This window comes from Anguilla anguilla, chromosome 9 (genome assembly GCF_013347855.1).
Source record: "Anguilla anguilla isolate fAngAng1 chromosome 9, fAngAng1.pri, whole genome shotgun sequence".
Taxonomy (NCBI): domain Eukaryota; kingdom Metazoa; phylum Chordata; class Actinopteri; order Anguilliformes; family Anguillidae; genus Anguilla; species Anguilla anguilla.
The window spans coordinates 45056755-45072235 of record NC_049209.1 but is presented as its reverse complement, the minus strand read 5'-3'; the positions used below and the strand labels follow the sequence as shown (position 1 = coordinate 45072235).

General features: G+C 51.2%; 1 protein-coding gene across 1 annotated transcript in view; it reads left to right on the top strand.

The window, feature by feature from the left end:
* The window catches only part of LOC118236711 (syntaxin-1A-like), a 97626-nt gene that overhangs the window by 61154 nt on the left and 20991 nt on the right, over window positions 1-15481 (top strand). Inside the window, exons 4-6 of the mRNA XM_035435286.1 lie at window positions 1000-1074; window positions 4338-4411; window positions 4856-4964. Coding sequence (XP_035291177.1) covers window positions 1000-1074; window positions 4338-4411; window positions 4856-4964 — 258 coding nt within the window. The remainder of the gene's footprint in view (window positions 1-999; window positions 1075-4337; window positions 4412-4855; window positions 4965-15481) is intronic.

Sequence of the window (15481 nt, the reverse complement as noted above, 5' to 3'; positions counted from 1 at the left end):
CCTGAGGCCTCTCTCACATCCATTAATGGATCAAATGACACGAGGGTGTAAAGGTTTATCGACTCCATATCTCAACTGGAAGAATCACTTGTGAGGGAAATCACTTGTGTTTGGTAATGGAGGCTGGCGCTGACTTCTGACACGTGATTGGCAGATACTTGTTTCTCACCCTTGGCTGTGTCCTGGCACGTTGACAGTCTCCCGCTGTGTTCAGGAGCACAGCGGCCTGGACCGAGACTTAAACCCCCCTGACTCAACACTGGGTTCACGATAGTCGAAATCTTAGAGATGAATCAATATAGAAATGCCCTACATGTGACCTTTAACCTGTGTGCAATGGCAGAGCTGTGAGACCCCCCGCCCCCCACCTTCGGCAGTGACTGTAATGGATGGATTGGGAGGGGTGTTGGGATGGTGGGGGGGTGGCTGTGCCTCAGCCCAGTCCTGTGCGGCGCCTGCATGGTTAACTTGCGTCAAACGATATTGCCGTCTGTGGGATGGATACCACACTTGGGTGATTTGCCCTGAGGGGCCATATTTCCTGCGTGTGTGTGTGTTTGTGCGCTCGTGTTTGTTTTTTTTGTGTGTCCATGCACGAAAGAGCCGAATGAGTTATTCTTGCGGTCTTTCCCTTTCGGGGCTATAGCATCTGGTTCCACAGGGCGATTCGCAGGGTTCAGCGATCGGGCATGTGATGCAAGTGTAGCGCGTCGCATTCGAATACAAACTCCTACTCAATGCGATTCAGCAACTTTGCTCTCCATTAACGGTGTCTAGTGCTGTAGTGCTCAGGGGGGCGGCAGGGGGCATGGGAGGAAGGAGGTCCATGTGCAATATTAAACCAAAGAGCAGGTCCAGTCGGAGAGGTCACAGCTGTGCTTGCATTCTAATGTTCGCTTGTGCGTCAGCTGAATTTATAATGGTCTGTCTAATGGAGAAGTTAAAAATAAGCTGCGCCCACCATTACTGTTCTCTAACCCTGTGTTCCCCCCCCAACAGAAACGAAGGCGGACCTGGAACAGCTGATGACAGACATCAAGAAACTGGCCAATAAAGTGCGCTCCAAGTTAAAGAGTAAGCCTACCCTTCTTCATAAGTGCTAACGTTAATGTGCTGTGTTGTTTGACCCAAAGGGAAGCCGGCGGTGTGGTTTCCGTCCAAATGAATCCAGTTGGGGACTTTTCTTTTGCGAATAGACTCTGAAATGAACAAGTTTGTACCTTTGGTATTCTTGTCTAATAGATTTCCCTTAAAATGAGCTGCATCCATTGGGGGGGGGGGGGGGGGGGGGAGACAGAGAGAGAGAGTCAGCAATCGAGACGGGGGGGGGGGGAGGGGGGGTCTGTCTAATAGTAAGATGACAGGCAACAGACTGCATAATTTATCTTTGGAATTTTTCACACTATGTCAGCTGGAAAAGTCATCACTGTGACAGGAACAGGGCTCGGTGTAATTCAGATGTTTAAAACATTGGGGCACTGCTCCTGTCTCTAATACAGATGTTCTGTCTGTATGTGTGTGTGTGTGTGTGTGTGTGTTTTATATTATGTATGAGGCAAAATTCGCAAAGTCGTTTGTTTCATGACTTGTTTAAAATGTATTGAATTACGCTGTGATCCTCGTACATCGCTGGGTTTATGATGTGATCCACTGCCTCTTTCAGTTGCTGTGTGATTGCTGGGGTTTCAGTCTTCAGTCTCCTTTCAAGCAACTGAAAAGAATGCTCATTGCAGTTTAAATCTGGTGGCTGGTTGGGGCACATCAAGCACTTTCACCATTTCTTCCTCATGGGTTTCTTGGCTAAGTTTGCTGTATGTTTTGGGTCATTGTCTCCTTCCATGACAAACTTCTGTCCAATGAGTTTGGTGGCATTTCTCTGAATATTGGTGAAAAATATATTACTGTATGCTGTCTGTACCACGAGCTGTCATTCCTTTGCTACCACAATCCACAGACCATTTAACCAGTTCCTGATGCAGCCGTACAGGCCAAAGCCATCACACTGCCTCCTCCTCATGCCTGACAGTTGAAGTAATATCCCTAGGGTTCCAGAGCAGTCCCTCTCTTTCTCCACACGTCCACCTGCCCATCACTCTGGCTTATTGATCTTTGTCTCGTCTGTCCATCAGACGTTTTTCCGTAAGCTCATCCGGGCTCGTCTCAGTCTTGCCTTTCTGTCCTGGGTGCTGATGAGAGGTTTAAATGTGGAGGCGTAGTCTCTGTACTTCGCCTCTCTCAGTCCTCTGCACAGAGCGTCCTGCGCTACTTTCGCCCCCAATGTATGGAAGGTCATTAGCAATTACCCCAGCTGTCAATTTAGGGCTGTTCTTCACAGCTCTCATAATCACCCTGTCATCAGGTTCTGAGATGTCTTTTGTTGGATGGCCCAATCGCTGGTGGTTCCTAAGTCCTCCAGTAGTTAAGTGTCTTCTTTAGGACGTTTTATACTGTTGACTTTGGAACATTTTGCAGTATCTAATTGGTTTTTTTTTCTCTCTTTCATCCTCACAATAGCTTTCTTGGTTCTCATACTCAGTTCGCTGGTCCTCATCTCTGTTGCTTTACTTATAAAGTAGATGCTACAAATGCTTCCAAAGGTTGTAACTCATTCCCTGACACACACAGCTTTCCATTTATAAATAAAATAATATAGTAAGTCTGTGAAATTTGAAACAGCTGATAATCATTGTCCCAATACTTATGCTGACTTGGAATAGGGGGACATGACTATTTTTTTAAAAAAACATAAAATAAATGCCATCATTGTGAATTTTGCCTCATTTGATTTGAACCAATTTGACACAACTTTCCCAATACTTTTTCCCAATACCGCCAAATTTACTTTTAGATATATGTATAGTTAAATTAAAAAGTATTGGGACAGTTATATGAAATTTGTTGTTTTTCCACTATGCTAATCAAATTTCTATTTCAAATCAAACAAAGACTATGAGGCAAAGTTTTAGAACTGCCAGTGTGATGCAGAGAATGACTGTGCGGTCTCTACTGGGTAACATTCCACAGTTTTTATGTTTCAAAACATACTTTGCAGTCTAGTCTTGTCTCTGCTCGCAGATTTGCTATGAACTGGGCTTTAGAATCAGTGACCTTTAAAGCAGCAAAATCTAATGTCTGGTGAAGTATTGCTCTCTGGGAGATGGCATTGAGGCCCATTTTGTTTTGTTTTTTCACTCTGTCCCTGAGAACACTCAGTCTTTCTGCAGAGCTGCTCAGGAGGATGCTCTCCTAATGCCTGTAAAGCAGTAAAGCACTATTGGGCCACTGTAGCCAGTCACCTTGTGTCTGGCTAGTTTTGAGACAGGGATACTCACACTTTAAGTCGTTGAAATACTGATGCTTAAAGATGAGATCAGCTTTTTTTTACCTTTTCGTTTCAAATATGGCTCTCCACACACACACACACACACTCAGTATTTTAACACACTGGATATTATGTATTTATGACTATACTGCTGAATATAGAGATGAAGAAGGGGGGACGAGAGAAAAATAATAAGAAAGTTTAGACAAATATATTAGGATTTCTGTGGAATCATTCGTTCAAGTAGGTAGTCCTTCCAAACCAGCTTCTGTCCTAACAGGCAGCTAAAATCAAGAAATCACTAAGACTGCCAATTAATTAATCTGCAGTTAAGTTAAATAGGATAGAATAGGACGGAAACGGTAGGCTGGACTTTGAAATTGTACTCAGTATGGTACCTGGCTAACGATGGGAGGTGTCAGTGCAATGTTCCCTGTCTGTCACACACACATGACCCACCCCCCCCCCCTCTTTCTCCAAAACTTTCCCTTCCCAGACAGAATAATTTCTGTGGAATTCCATAGAGCGCAGTGCCAGCTGTGGGCACCTTGTTGCCGTGGCACTCAACGTCATGCCCGATTGGCTGAGACAGCCTTCTTGGTAGAATTCCGGAATGAAAAGGGCCTCTTGGGAGAATTAAGTGGCTGACCTCCTTCTATTCTAATGCACCCGACTGCATGAATTACTGCTGTCAGACCAGTGAGTTTGGTTGGGGAGGAAGTGCGCTGTTAACAACAGTAGCTGACTTGGTTTTCTCACTCGTGTGTTTGGTATTGATGTCTTAGGAGTCTCACTCCATAGCTTTATATGAAGTTGCAATGAAACAGTACCTCCCCAATGTACTGACTTAACTGACTAAATTCTTAAGAGGTGTAAATCGGGCTATAAATATGCAGTCTTGCCTCCTCAATGCTTTTTAACATCTAAGTACCCAACTTACAAATGTAATAGGAGTTACATTGTGTGTTATATAATCTATAATTGGGAGGCTAATGCTGTTTCTGTGTCTCTGTAGGTATCGAGCAGTCCATTGAGCACGAGGAAGGCTTGAATAGGCCTTCTGCAGACCTGAGGATACGCAAGACACAGGTGAGGAAGAGGAGCACATCTCATGCAGAGCAGAAATGGTCCATTCATCAACCAGGCCCCCTTTGGCCAATGAAAGTATTGAGCAATGCCAACCAAGCTATTCTCTGGCCAAGTTTATACAGAGATGTGTTTATTACAACGCAAGTATGTATAAACATTTTTTTTTCAGCGTTTGATATGAACATTTGGCTAGAAATAAATTTCTGAATGAAAAGCTGGTTCCCGGTGGAGCACACGGTGCATAGGGTAGTCGTGCTCCAAGCTTTTTTCAGTTCCGTTTCTCTGTTTAAGATGAGATGATATTTGAATCCGACGCCTTGGGAAATTTTCGCCCCGTTCCAGTGGCTTTGAAAACTTTTATTACAGGCACAGAGGCAGTCCTAATGGAGCTAGCTCTCTCTCCCTCCCTCCCTTTCTCCTTCTCCTTCTCCTTCTCCTCTCTAGCATTCCACCCTGTCCCGCAAGTTTGTGGAAGTGATGTCGGAGTACAACGCCACGCAGTCGGACTACCGGGAGCGGTGCAAGGGTCGGATCCAGCGGCAGCTGGAGATCAGTGAGTACCCAGCGGAGGGGGGTCTCTCGTGGGCTGGGGTGGACAGTCTTATCCGAAAAAAGGCCGTCCTAGCCCAGCACTAAGACACCTGATTCTGCTTATCAAGGTCTTGATTGAAGACCATGATTAGTTAATTAGTTGAATCAGTTGTGTTAGTGCAGGGCTAAAACAAAAACCTGCACCCTCTCTGGCCCTTTCTGGATAAAATTGAACATGCCTACTCTAGGGTGTGTGGATTGGGGTAGTTCCAGCCTGTGAGATTTTCACAAAAAATCCTGCTGTTTGATTGGTTCTAGAAAGTCTGTGTCAGCATTATGTCATAATTTCCATGGTGGTTCAGTTGGCTTGAATTTCTGTCTCCAACTGGAGTCCCCCTTTACACAAGATCTCGACTGGTGTGAAGGAGTGTCTGATCATTGGTTTATTTGTAAAGTGCATTTCCAGAACCTATTTCATATCAGAGTGACTGCCTGGTACCGCATTGTGCCTAATGGTTGGGAGCCTGACAGGTGAGGTTATGAGCGGATAGACATGCAGCCCGACTGACAGCTTGGCCATTAGGTTGGCCAGTGTGAGTGTCGTATCCCCGCAAGGTATCCCACTGAAGACGGTGGAACATGGGGCCCTGAGTGTTGCCACGGCAATGGTCTTATACGGCTGCCACATATATTTCTTTGCCGAAAACGTGCCTCTCTTCCCTCCTTCGCAATCCATTCAGGTGTTTTGTCGGCAGCGAGCGAGCGTTACGTGGGTGTTGTGTTGCCAGAGCGCAGAGTGCGTTGCAGGCGGCTTTTTCCCCTTGCCGGCTGTGATCTGCTCCCCTTACCCGCCTCTCTGACAGCGGCTGTGATCTGCTCCCCTTACCCGCCTCTCTGACAGCGGCTGTGATCTGCTCCCCTTACCCGCCTCTCTGACAGCGGCTGTGATCTGCTCCCCTTACCCGCCTCTCTGACAGCGGCTGTGATCTGCTCCCCTTACCCGCCTCTCTGACAGCGGCTGTGATCTGCTCCCCTTACCCGCCTCTCTGACAGCGGCTGTGATCTGCTCCCCTTACCCGCCTCTCTGACAGCGGCTGTGATCTGCTCCCCTTACCCGCCTCTCTGACAGCGGCTGTGATCTGCTCCCCTTACCCGCCTCTCTGACAGCGGCTGTGATCTGCTCCCCTTACCCGCCTCTCTGACAGCGGCTGTGATCTGCTCCCCTTACCCGCCTCTCTGACAGCGGCTGTGATCTGCTCCCCTTACCCGCCTCTCTGACAGCGGCTGTGATCTGCTCCCCTTACCCGCCTCTCTGACAGCGGCTGTGATCTGCTCCCCTTACCCGCCTCTCTGACAGCGGCTGTGATCTGCTCTCCTTACCCGCCTCTCTCACAGCGGCTGTGATCTGCTCTCCTTACCCGCCTCTCTGACACCGGCTGTGATCTGCTCTCCTTACCCGCCTCTCTGACAGCGGCTGTGATCTGCTCTCCTTACCCGCCTCTCTGACACCGGCTGTGATCTGCTCTCCTTACCCGCCTCTCTGACAGCGGCTGTGATCTGCTCCCCTTACCCGCCTCTCTGACAGCGGCTGTGATCTGCTCCCCTTACCCACCTCTCTGACAGCGGCTGTGATCTGCTCTTATCTTGGGGGCCCCTCACCGGGATGCTGAGGCGCAGGGTGGAGACGGGTCGATGAGAGATGCCACCCTACCCCCCCCCCCCCCCCCCCCCCCCGCAAAAGCTTTGCGATTGTGCTTCTCCATTCGCCGCGGCCTTACAGATCATTCCGGAACACCGGGAGAGCGTGGCGGGGCCCTCCTGGTGCCGCGGGGCCCTCCCATTGCCGGGCACGGGCTTCAGGAGGCAGAATGTAAGCGCCTCGGCTGGTTAGAGCCCCCTCTGGTGACCGGTGTGTGTAACTGCAGCCCTTCACTTGGCAGGCAGCTCTAGGGGGACTTGGGCTTCAGAGTCTGGCGGTTCCTCGGCTCTGATCTCTCTGATGCCGAACACCGTCTTTTTAGGGTTTTGGATTCCGCGCTAAACTCCTGTTTGGTGCACGGGCTTTGGGGCAGAGTGTGTGCTGTTTACTGGCCTGAGCTCTGTGTGAGAGGGTACTGTGAGCGTCTGCGCTGTGGTTCGGTTTTTGCACCGGCAGGGCGTTACAGTTGACCTCACTCAGAGGTGGGGGCTCAGCAGCTGAATACCGTGGCATCTCAGTTCACTCGCTGTTGGCCACCCGGAACGTAACCTGAATCCCAGCTGCCACCGTCTGTAGTACTGCCTGTAAAAAAACAAAACTAAAATTCAAAATCAGGAAATGTTGAAAATTCTTTTCCTCTGAAAATTCTTCTCTTCAGAGACAGACTTAAATGGTCTTCCACCCGCAGCTGTGTGTGCTCGCAAACTAATCTGCAGGTAATATCCAGTTTAACTGAATATGAAGCCCTGTGGCTGTCTCTCTTGCTTGTTTTGTGAGTTTTGGAAATGGTGATAAGCTGGGATCAGAGCTCTTCATATCCCGGAAGATTTCTCAGACCCAGATACTCAGCTCAACAACGTTCCTTCCATCTTCTCCGCTTCATGACTCCATAATTCTTGTTGGCAACAAATCCCCAGTGGCATTGTCTGAATTTGCGTAGTCACGTGATTCTGTACTTTGTGTGTTTGTATGCAAAGTTTTTATTGAGAGGAGCCTAAGGCAAGTTTCCTCAGTCAGGGCTCATGAAGTTAATGTGCTAAAGTCGTCTAAATTAAATCCGTCGGCGCATTATTGAATTTGGTTCGCGTCCCTGAATGAACTTCCGGAAGGCTCTGATGCAGAGGTAAGCGGAGGAGAGCGTCAGGGCTGGGGACACAGAGCTGAGGAGGTGCCGATGTCTGTAGAGTCTGGTATCGTCTGGTCTGGTCTGGTCTGGTATGGGGTCAGAGAGGCCCGTGTGCGCGAGGCGTCCGCGGCAGCGCCACCTGTGGGCCTCATCTGGCCGTGCGGCGTCCCCGGGCCCCGCGGGCACGTCTTCCCCTCCCCGGGCCTGTTTAGGCGTGCCCCCCCTCCCTCCCCCGTGCCGGCTGTCCCGGCCCGGCGGCGGCGTGCCTACGGCGAAGCTCGTTTCCTGCGGCCATCTGTCCCTCCGCGGGACGGCGCGTCTAAATAGGGCCCCGAGGCCTGCCAGGACAGGACAGCCCTCTCTGCCTGCCGCGCCCCCCCCCCCCCTCCCAAACTACCTACAGCCCACCTAGACAACACGCTTCAACCCACCCTGCTCCCAAACTACCTACAGCCCAGACAACGTGCTCTCACCACCTCCCCCCCCCCCCCATCTCCACCACCCGCCCCTCAGAACAAACACACTGCCCCAATACCGTGTCCGCAAACCAGCCTCTTAAACTACAAGCAGAGGTCAAAGCTGTGAACTACAGGAAACCTCTACAGATCTGTCATTATTGATAAAGCTAGAACTGTCGGTGAATTCTAAGCTTCTGATACCAGCTTATCTAAGTCTGTGCAGCAACACTAAGGTCTGTCATCACGATAACGTGATATAATGGAAGTAAGCAGTATAGCACTGGGTAGCAACCTTCCAGCATCTCCTTCCCTGTTATTATAATAGGAGGATATTATATTGTATATTGCCTGGTTCTGGGCATCGTGTCCCCAGGTGAATTGACTGAGGATGCAGCCTTTGGGCAACAGCTGAACTCCAGCCAATCATCTTTCTGAAGAGGCGGAGCCACGTAGTCGCCGCCCCTGTAACGTAGTGTCACTGTGGGTGGGCTGAATGGGACTGAATGTGACTGGAGCTGCCCCCTTTCACAGCGAGGCTGCGGGGTGATGCATGAGTCAGACTTCGAGCGGGGCGGGGATGGGGTGGGGGGGCATGTCGAACCACGGGGGGGGGGCGGGGGGGAGTAGGCTGTAGGCTAATTGATTGAGAGACTGTGCTTGATGACCGATAGGGCCAAGTCTCCGAGGGGCACCGCCATCGAGTCGACGGCAGCGTTTCCCAGAACGAGGACGAGGGAGCCGTCGGTCGCGCTGGCCTTTGTGCACTCTCCCCTAAAGCGCCCACACACTCCCCACACCCCCCTTCCTCCACCTCCCCACACGCTCCCCACACCCCCCTCCTCCACCTCCCCACACGCTCCCCCCACCCCAGTCTCCTATTCATTCGTCATGGCTACACCATTCAGCCCCCGCCCCCCCCCGCCCCACCCCCCCCCCCCCCTTTATTTATTTAGCGGCCGGTTGTTTTTGCTCCGATGCGACCGGCCGTGTGCATGAGCCCCGGGGCCGAATCGCCGGGCCAGAGCGCGGTCACCATAGCCCGCCATTAGCCCGCCGAACCCCGCCCCCCCATCCAACCCCTCCCCCAATCAAAAGAAGGGGGCGGGGACAGCACGGGATTGCTCCATCGCTCGTTGATGGAATGCCTGCCCGCTCCCCCCCCTTTTGTTCACGGGCGCCGGCTTGATTATCGGACGCCTGAACGTCCGCATTTATCCGATTTGCGTTGCCGTGGGCGCCCGCCGCTAATTTAGCCCTTAGCGGAATGTTCGTTTACCCGGGCTGTGCGTATCGACGGCCTCATTACATCGTGGCGAGCCGTGCCTGCGTGTGAGCCGTAGTACTCCCCCGTTCAGCTCCTGAGATATCGACACACGCATGCTCAATGGCTGCTGGGAGACGGGGAGGTTCGTAAGGTGCCTATCAGTGGTGCAGCGTACGTAAATACTCTATGTGATATGATATGAGACTCCGATATGATCGGAACCTTTATTTGTTTTTAATTTGAGAGCAAAGTCCTTTGGTTGGTTTCAAGCTATTCATTGATTGACAGCTCATTCTAGCCCTGCCCACTGTGGGGTTTGGTTAGCCCATAAATGTCCTCTTGTCGGTTTTTATCTTTATTTGTGTAGCACCTTTCCAGCAATCCGTTCCTGGAAAGTGTTTCTCCTCCAACGGCTGTGCTGCTTCAGTCCTTCCCCAGTTTAACCCCCGCAGCCACGCCCGTGGGGGGGGGGGGGGGAAGGACCGCCTCCTCCTAACGGCCCCATTTGCAGGACCCTTCCCGAGGTTCGGCTAAACCCTCGCCGCACACCTCGGTAACTTCTCCACCTCTCCTTGCGAATCGAGTCCTACGTGGGTGTAAATTCGCTCTCTGAGACGGGGTGATGAATTCCCAATGAGGCTTTTTTTTGTGAAGAATGTGAAGACGCTAGTGGAGAGCGACGTGTGATGTGCGATCCAATCACCTTGCTTCGGGACGGTGCGCTTCGCACCACGCCAACAGATCGTTCAAGCTGTTCATCTGCTGAATGAAAATGTATGCAAATGCGTGTCTGTTTGACTGTGCGCATTCATGGCACATATGCAAATGCTGAACGGGAGAAAGTACATCTCTGCCAGGGACCTCGCACTCGGATCCTGGAGGGCCGTTGCGTCCGCTGGTGTTTTTGATGTGTTCCTGCTCTTAAGTGCTTAATTGAAGTCATGGATCGCCTGAAGAGTCTGCACACCTCGTTCCCAAGGCCTGGATTGGCTGCTGTTTGAGAGGAAGTCACGAAAACCCAACGTAGACCCGTGGCCCACCGGGACTGGAGTTTGAGACCCCTGATCCATGCGGTCCTGCAAAAGTAGATAGTTCATGATGGTGGTGATTGATAATGTAAATCTCCTTTCATAACTCCTGTTCAGAATAGTGGCTGTGAGAACGTTAGTTTAGCTGTCGAGATGATAATTTGTTGCTAGCTAATGAAAAGGTACCATTCAGCCTGGCAGCACAGACTAGCCTGCTAATTTTAACTGCCGTTTCTGGATCCAGGGTATTTCCATTGCTTCTGTCATTGTGTTTCACATAACATTAGACAGACACTAGCTAGATGCACCATGTACTTATTCTACCTTAATAATGGCATTTTCAGTGATGTTCTATTCACCATAATAAAAGAAACATAACATGACATTTAAAAGCAGTGGCAATACGTTGTTGGAAAAATGCTCCCTTCTGAATGGCCTGTACACTTGCAGTGTTACTTTTCCACATTGTTAATCCAGCGGTGTGTAGAGATTAGTGTAACCAGGGGAGGTTGAGGAAGGTGCCGATGAGCAAATCTGTCCCGCCTTGCAAAATTATTTGTCCAACCCCTGCGTGTGCGGTCAGGCCGTGAGCCGGGATGCCGTAGGCGACGTCGAGATGCGCGTCAGGATCGTCAGGATGCGTCGTGCTGCGTTCCCTCCGAGCGCACCGGCCGTCTGCCCCTCCTCATCAGTCAGACGGGCCGAGCTGTCGCCTCACACAGCTGCCAGGACCATTAGCGCTCACCTGCCCGTCTCCCCGGACTCCCTCAACATCTGTCTCCCCTGCGCTCTCCTGCACGTCTCCATGTGTTCCCCTCTCCCCTGTGCCACCTGACTCGCCTGCCTCACACACACATACTAATGCAGGCACACACACTCACACAGATACACACATACAACTACACACACACACACACATACTAATGCATGCACACATACTCACACACACATACTAATGCATGCACACACACTCACACAGATACACACATACAAATACATGCACACACACACACGCGCACATACATACACACAAACACACACACACACATACTCACAGATGCACACATACAAATACATACACACAAACACACACAGATACACACAAACACACACACAGATATACACATACACACACACACTCACACAGAACTCTTTCTCCAGCGGTGCCTCTTGTGCATGCACAGCCAAACACGCTCTTATACACAAATCTTCACACAGAAAAGCCCAGCTCTCCGCCGCCCTCCTCCTTCACCCCCCGCAGTTCCGTCCTTCAAGTCGAGGACAGTGGGAACCGTCGACCCCAGCAGGCCCAAAATCAGTCCCAAAGCGTGAGCGCGGCCTCCGAGCTTCAAGTGAATCCTTCTGAGAATCAGTCGCACGCTGTGCGTCAGAGAGCCCGTGTGCTGCCTGCCTGTCTCAGCTCTTCAGAAGCCCGGCTCCTTCGCTTTGGAACTGGGCTGGGGAAAACTGTCCTCGGGTACGGCCTGCCAGCCGCCGCACCGAGAGCACAGTTTGAGTTGGGCTTCTGGTGGAGGAGGTGGGGAAAGGGGTTGGCCAGAGAAGTGTGCATGCACGCATGCTCACACACTCAGAGGCACACACTCAGAGGCACACACACACACACATAAACGCACACTCACACGCACATACATGCACACACGCGTACAAACACGCACTCACTCTCTCGTGCACTTTCATGCACACAGACACACACGTGCATACAAATGTGCACACACACTCACTCTCTCACTCATACTCACTCACATGCATATAAACACACACACACTCACACACGCTGTCAAACACACACGTGCATACACACTCTCTTGCGCTTTCTCACTTAGTCACACACAGACATGTGCAAAAGCATGCACAGTCTCTCTCTCTCGCTCTTTCTCTCGCACATTCTCTTAGTCACACACAGCCACACCCACATACACACACCCACAACACACATTTCCATCACCATGTGTCTCTCCAGTGGCTCCCGAGTCTGTCTCGAGCAGTCGGTCCTGAGCTCATGGCTAGTGTTGTGCGCAGACCTGGGTCAAATACGTATTTGTTTTTGGATTCAAATACTTTTCTACACTTTACTGATCTTGTCTGGTGTATTGGAACCAATTAAATACTCTCAAAAAGTGCAAACTGCACCTTCTGGTCATATTTGGCAGGCTCAATTACTCCAGGCAAGATCAATGGAGCACAGAAAAGTATTTGAATCCAAAACAAATACGTATTTGACCCAGGAAACACAGGGCCTGGAAAAAAAACAGGCCCATTAAGCATCACTCCAGACAGAAATCTCAGCATATTCACCCAGCGCTGGAGCCAACTGCCTCCGACTGTCGGAAAACCCCTCAAACTGGGGGGGAGGCCCCCCTAATCAATGTCATTTTCCCATCAGGCCGTGCAGCAGGAGCTTGTTAAATGAGTTATTGGCTGAAATCTGATCTCTTCGGTGTGGAGAGCGCCTCTGCCTTTGATCTGCGCGGCAGAGCCAGCCGGGTTAGGGAGAGGGGCGAACGGCGTAGGAACCCGCGCGTTAGACTGGGAGTGGGGTGAGCAGCGTAGGAATCCGCACGTTAGACTGGGAGAGGGTGAACAGCGTAGGAATCCGCACGTTAGACTGGGAGAGGGGCAAACGGCACGTTAGACTGGGAGAGGGGTGAACAGCGTAGGAACCCGCGCGTTAGACTGGGAGAGGGGCGAATGGCGTAGGAATCCGCACGTTAGACTGGGAGAGGGGTGAACAGCGTAGGAATCCGCGTGTTAGACTGGGAGAGGGGTGAACAGCGTAGGAACCCGCGCGTTAGACTGGGAGAGGGGTGAACAGCGTAGGAACCCGCGCGTTAGACTGGGAGAGGGATGAACAGCGTAGGAATCCGCACGTTAGACTGGGAGAGGGGGGAACGGCGTAGGAATCCGCACGTTAGGCTGGGAGAGCGGTGAACGGCGTAGGAATCGGCACGTTAGACTGGGAGAGGGGTGAACGGCGTAGGAATCCGCACGTTAGACTGGGAGAGGGGTGAACAGCGTAGGAATCCACGTTAGACTGGGAGAGGGGCGAACAGCGTAGGAATCCGCGCGTTAGACTGGGAGAGTGGTGAACAACGTAGGAATCCGCGCGTTAGACTGGGAGAGGGGTGAACAACGTAGGAATCCGCACGTTAGACTGGGAGAGGGGTGAACAGCGTAGGAATCCGCACGTTAGACTGGGAGAGGGGCGAACGGCGTAGGAATCCGCACGTTAGACTGGGAGAGGAGTGAACGGCATAGGAATCCACGCGTTAGACTGGGAGAGGGGTGAACGGCGTAGGAATCCGCGCATTAGACTGGGAGAGGGGTGAACGGCGTAGGAATCCGCGCGTTAGACTGGGAGAGGGGTGAACGGCGTAGGAATCCGCGCATTAGACTGGGAGAGGGGTGAACAGCGTAGGAATCCGCGCGTTAGACTGGGAGAAGGGTGAACAGCGTAGGAATCCGCGCGTTAGACTGGGAGAGGGGTGAACAGCGTAGGAATCCGCACGTTAGACTGGGAGAGGGGTGAACAGTGTAGGAGTCCGCACGTTAGACTGGGAGAGGGGCGAACGGCGTAGGAATCCGCGCGTTAGACTGGGAGAGGGGTGAACAGCGTAGGAATCCGCGTGTGAGACTGGGAGAGGGGTGAACAGCGTAGGAATCCGCGCGAGACTGATTGAAAACGTTAGCAAAACGGCGCGTGTGGACTTCAGGAAACGGGCCGGGGGAAAAGACCAAATCCACCTCCTGACTCAGAGGTCTGTTGGTCGAGAATCCAGGCAGACCTAATGGAACATATTAACGTGATATTATATGGAAAAAAGGCGCAAAACAACTAGATTTTTCCCCGTTTTTCCCCACTATCGCTTCTGCTTCATGCTCTTGATTCTCATTCTGAATCGCACCAGATATGTTAATACTTAAAGTCGTGCTATGTGCTCTCCATGTTAGCAATCTTTTGTGGGACTGCAAGTGAATTGTAAAGCTGACAGCCACTTTGCTTGCCTCCAGATAAACAACTAGCAATTCAGACGAACAGGAATTGAAACGAAATATAATTTAGCATCAGATAGATAGCACTGCAAGTATAACTGTGATGTTTACTACAGTGCAGGCGGATTTCATGCAGTGCTTGTACAATGCGTGGATTATTGTCACGGCAGGACAGGCGATCACACGAGGTCTGCCACACTCACGCACTCACTCACGCACTCTCTCACACACACACACACACACACACACACACACACCCCATGCTCACCTTCCCTGTCGTTCGCACCCTCCTCTCAGGTTGTCTGAGGTGACGGGATGAAAAGGGATGAAAAGATGAAACAGCTTCTCTGCCTCTTGTGTGGCTTTCTCTGCTACCTCTTCCTCTTTGGCAGGCAAACCTTTTCTTCTCCTCATGAATATGCTTCTGTGTTCTGATGTGAAATGCTACAACGATTGAAACATTTAAAAAAATATTTGTTAGTGTTTATTTATTTATTTACATTTATTCAAATGAACGTGCCCCCATTTACTCAACCCTGAATGAAATAATGAGGAGAAGATAAGGCATGGCTGCAATGGCTTGAGGGAGGTTATACCAATGCTGCACCCCCACTCCATCCCCCCCATACACACACACACACACACACACACTCTCTCACACACATTCACGCACACTCCTCCCCCCTTCTCTCAGAGCTCCTCCCCTTTCCTCCAGGGCACCCCAGATTAGTAAGCCCATCAGACGATCAGCTCTGTCCAATAAGGAGAACTGTCACGTTTTACGAAGGAGGAGCAAAGAATCTTGTGAATCTGAAGGATCCGTGACCTAATTTCCTTTGTCACAGCCGGGTCCGGTGGTTCACACTGGGTCTGAGTAGAGCTCCAGAGCCGGGCGGGTAGGCCAGCGAGCGCTAACTGGCTCTGACAGGCCAGGCCAGGCCAGGGCAGGCTCG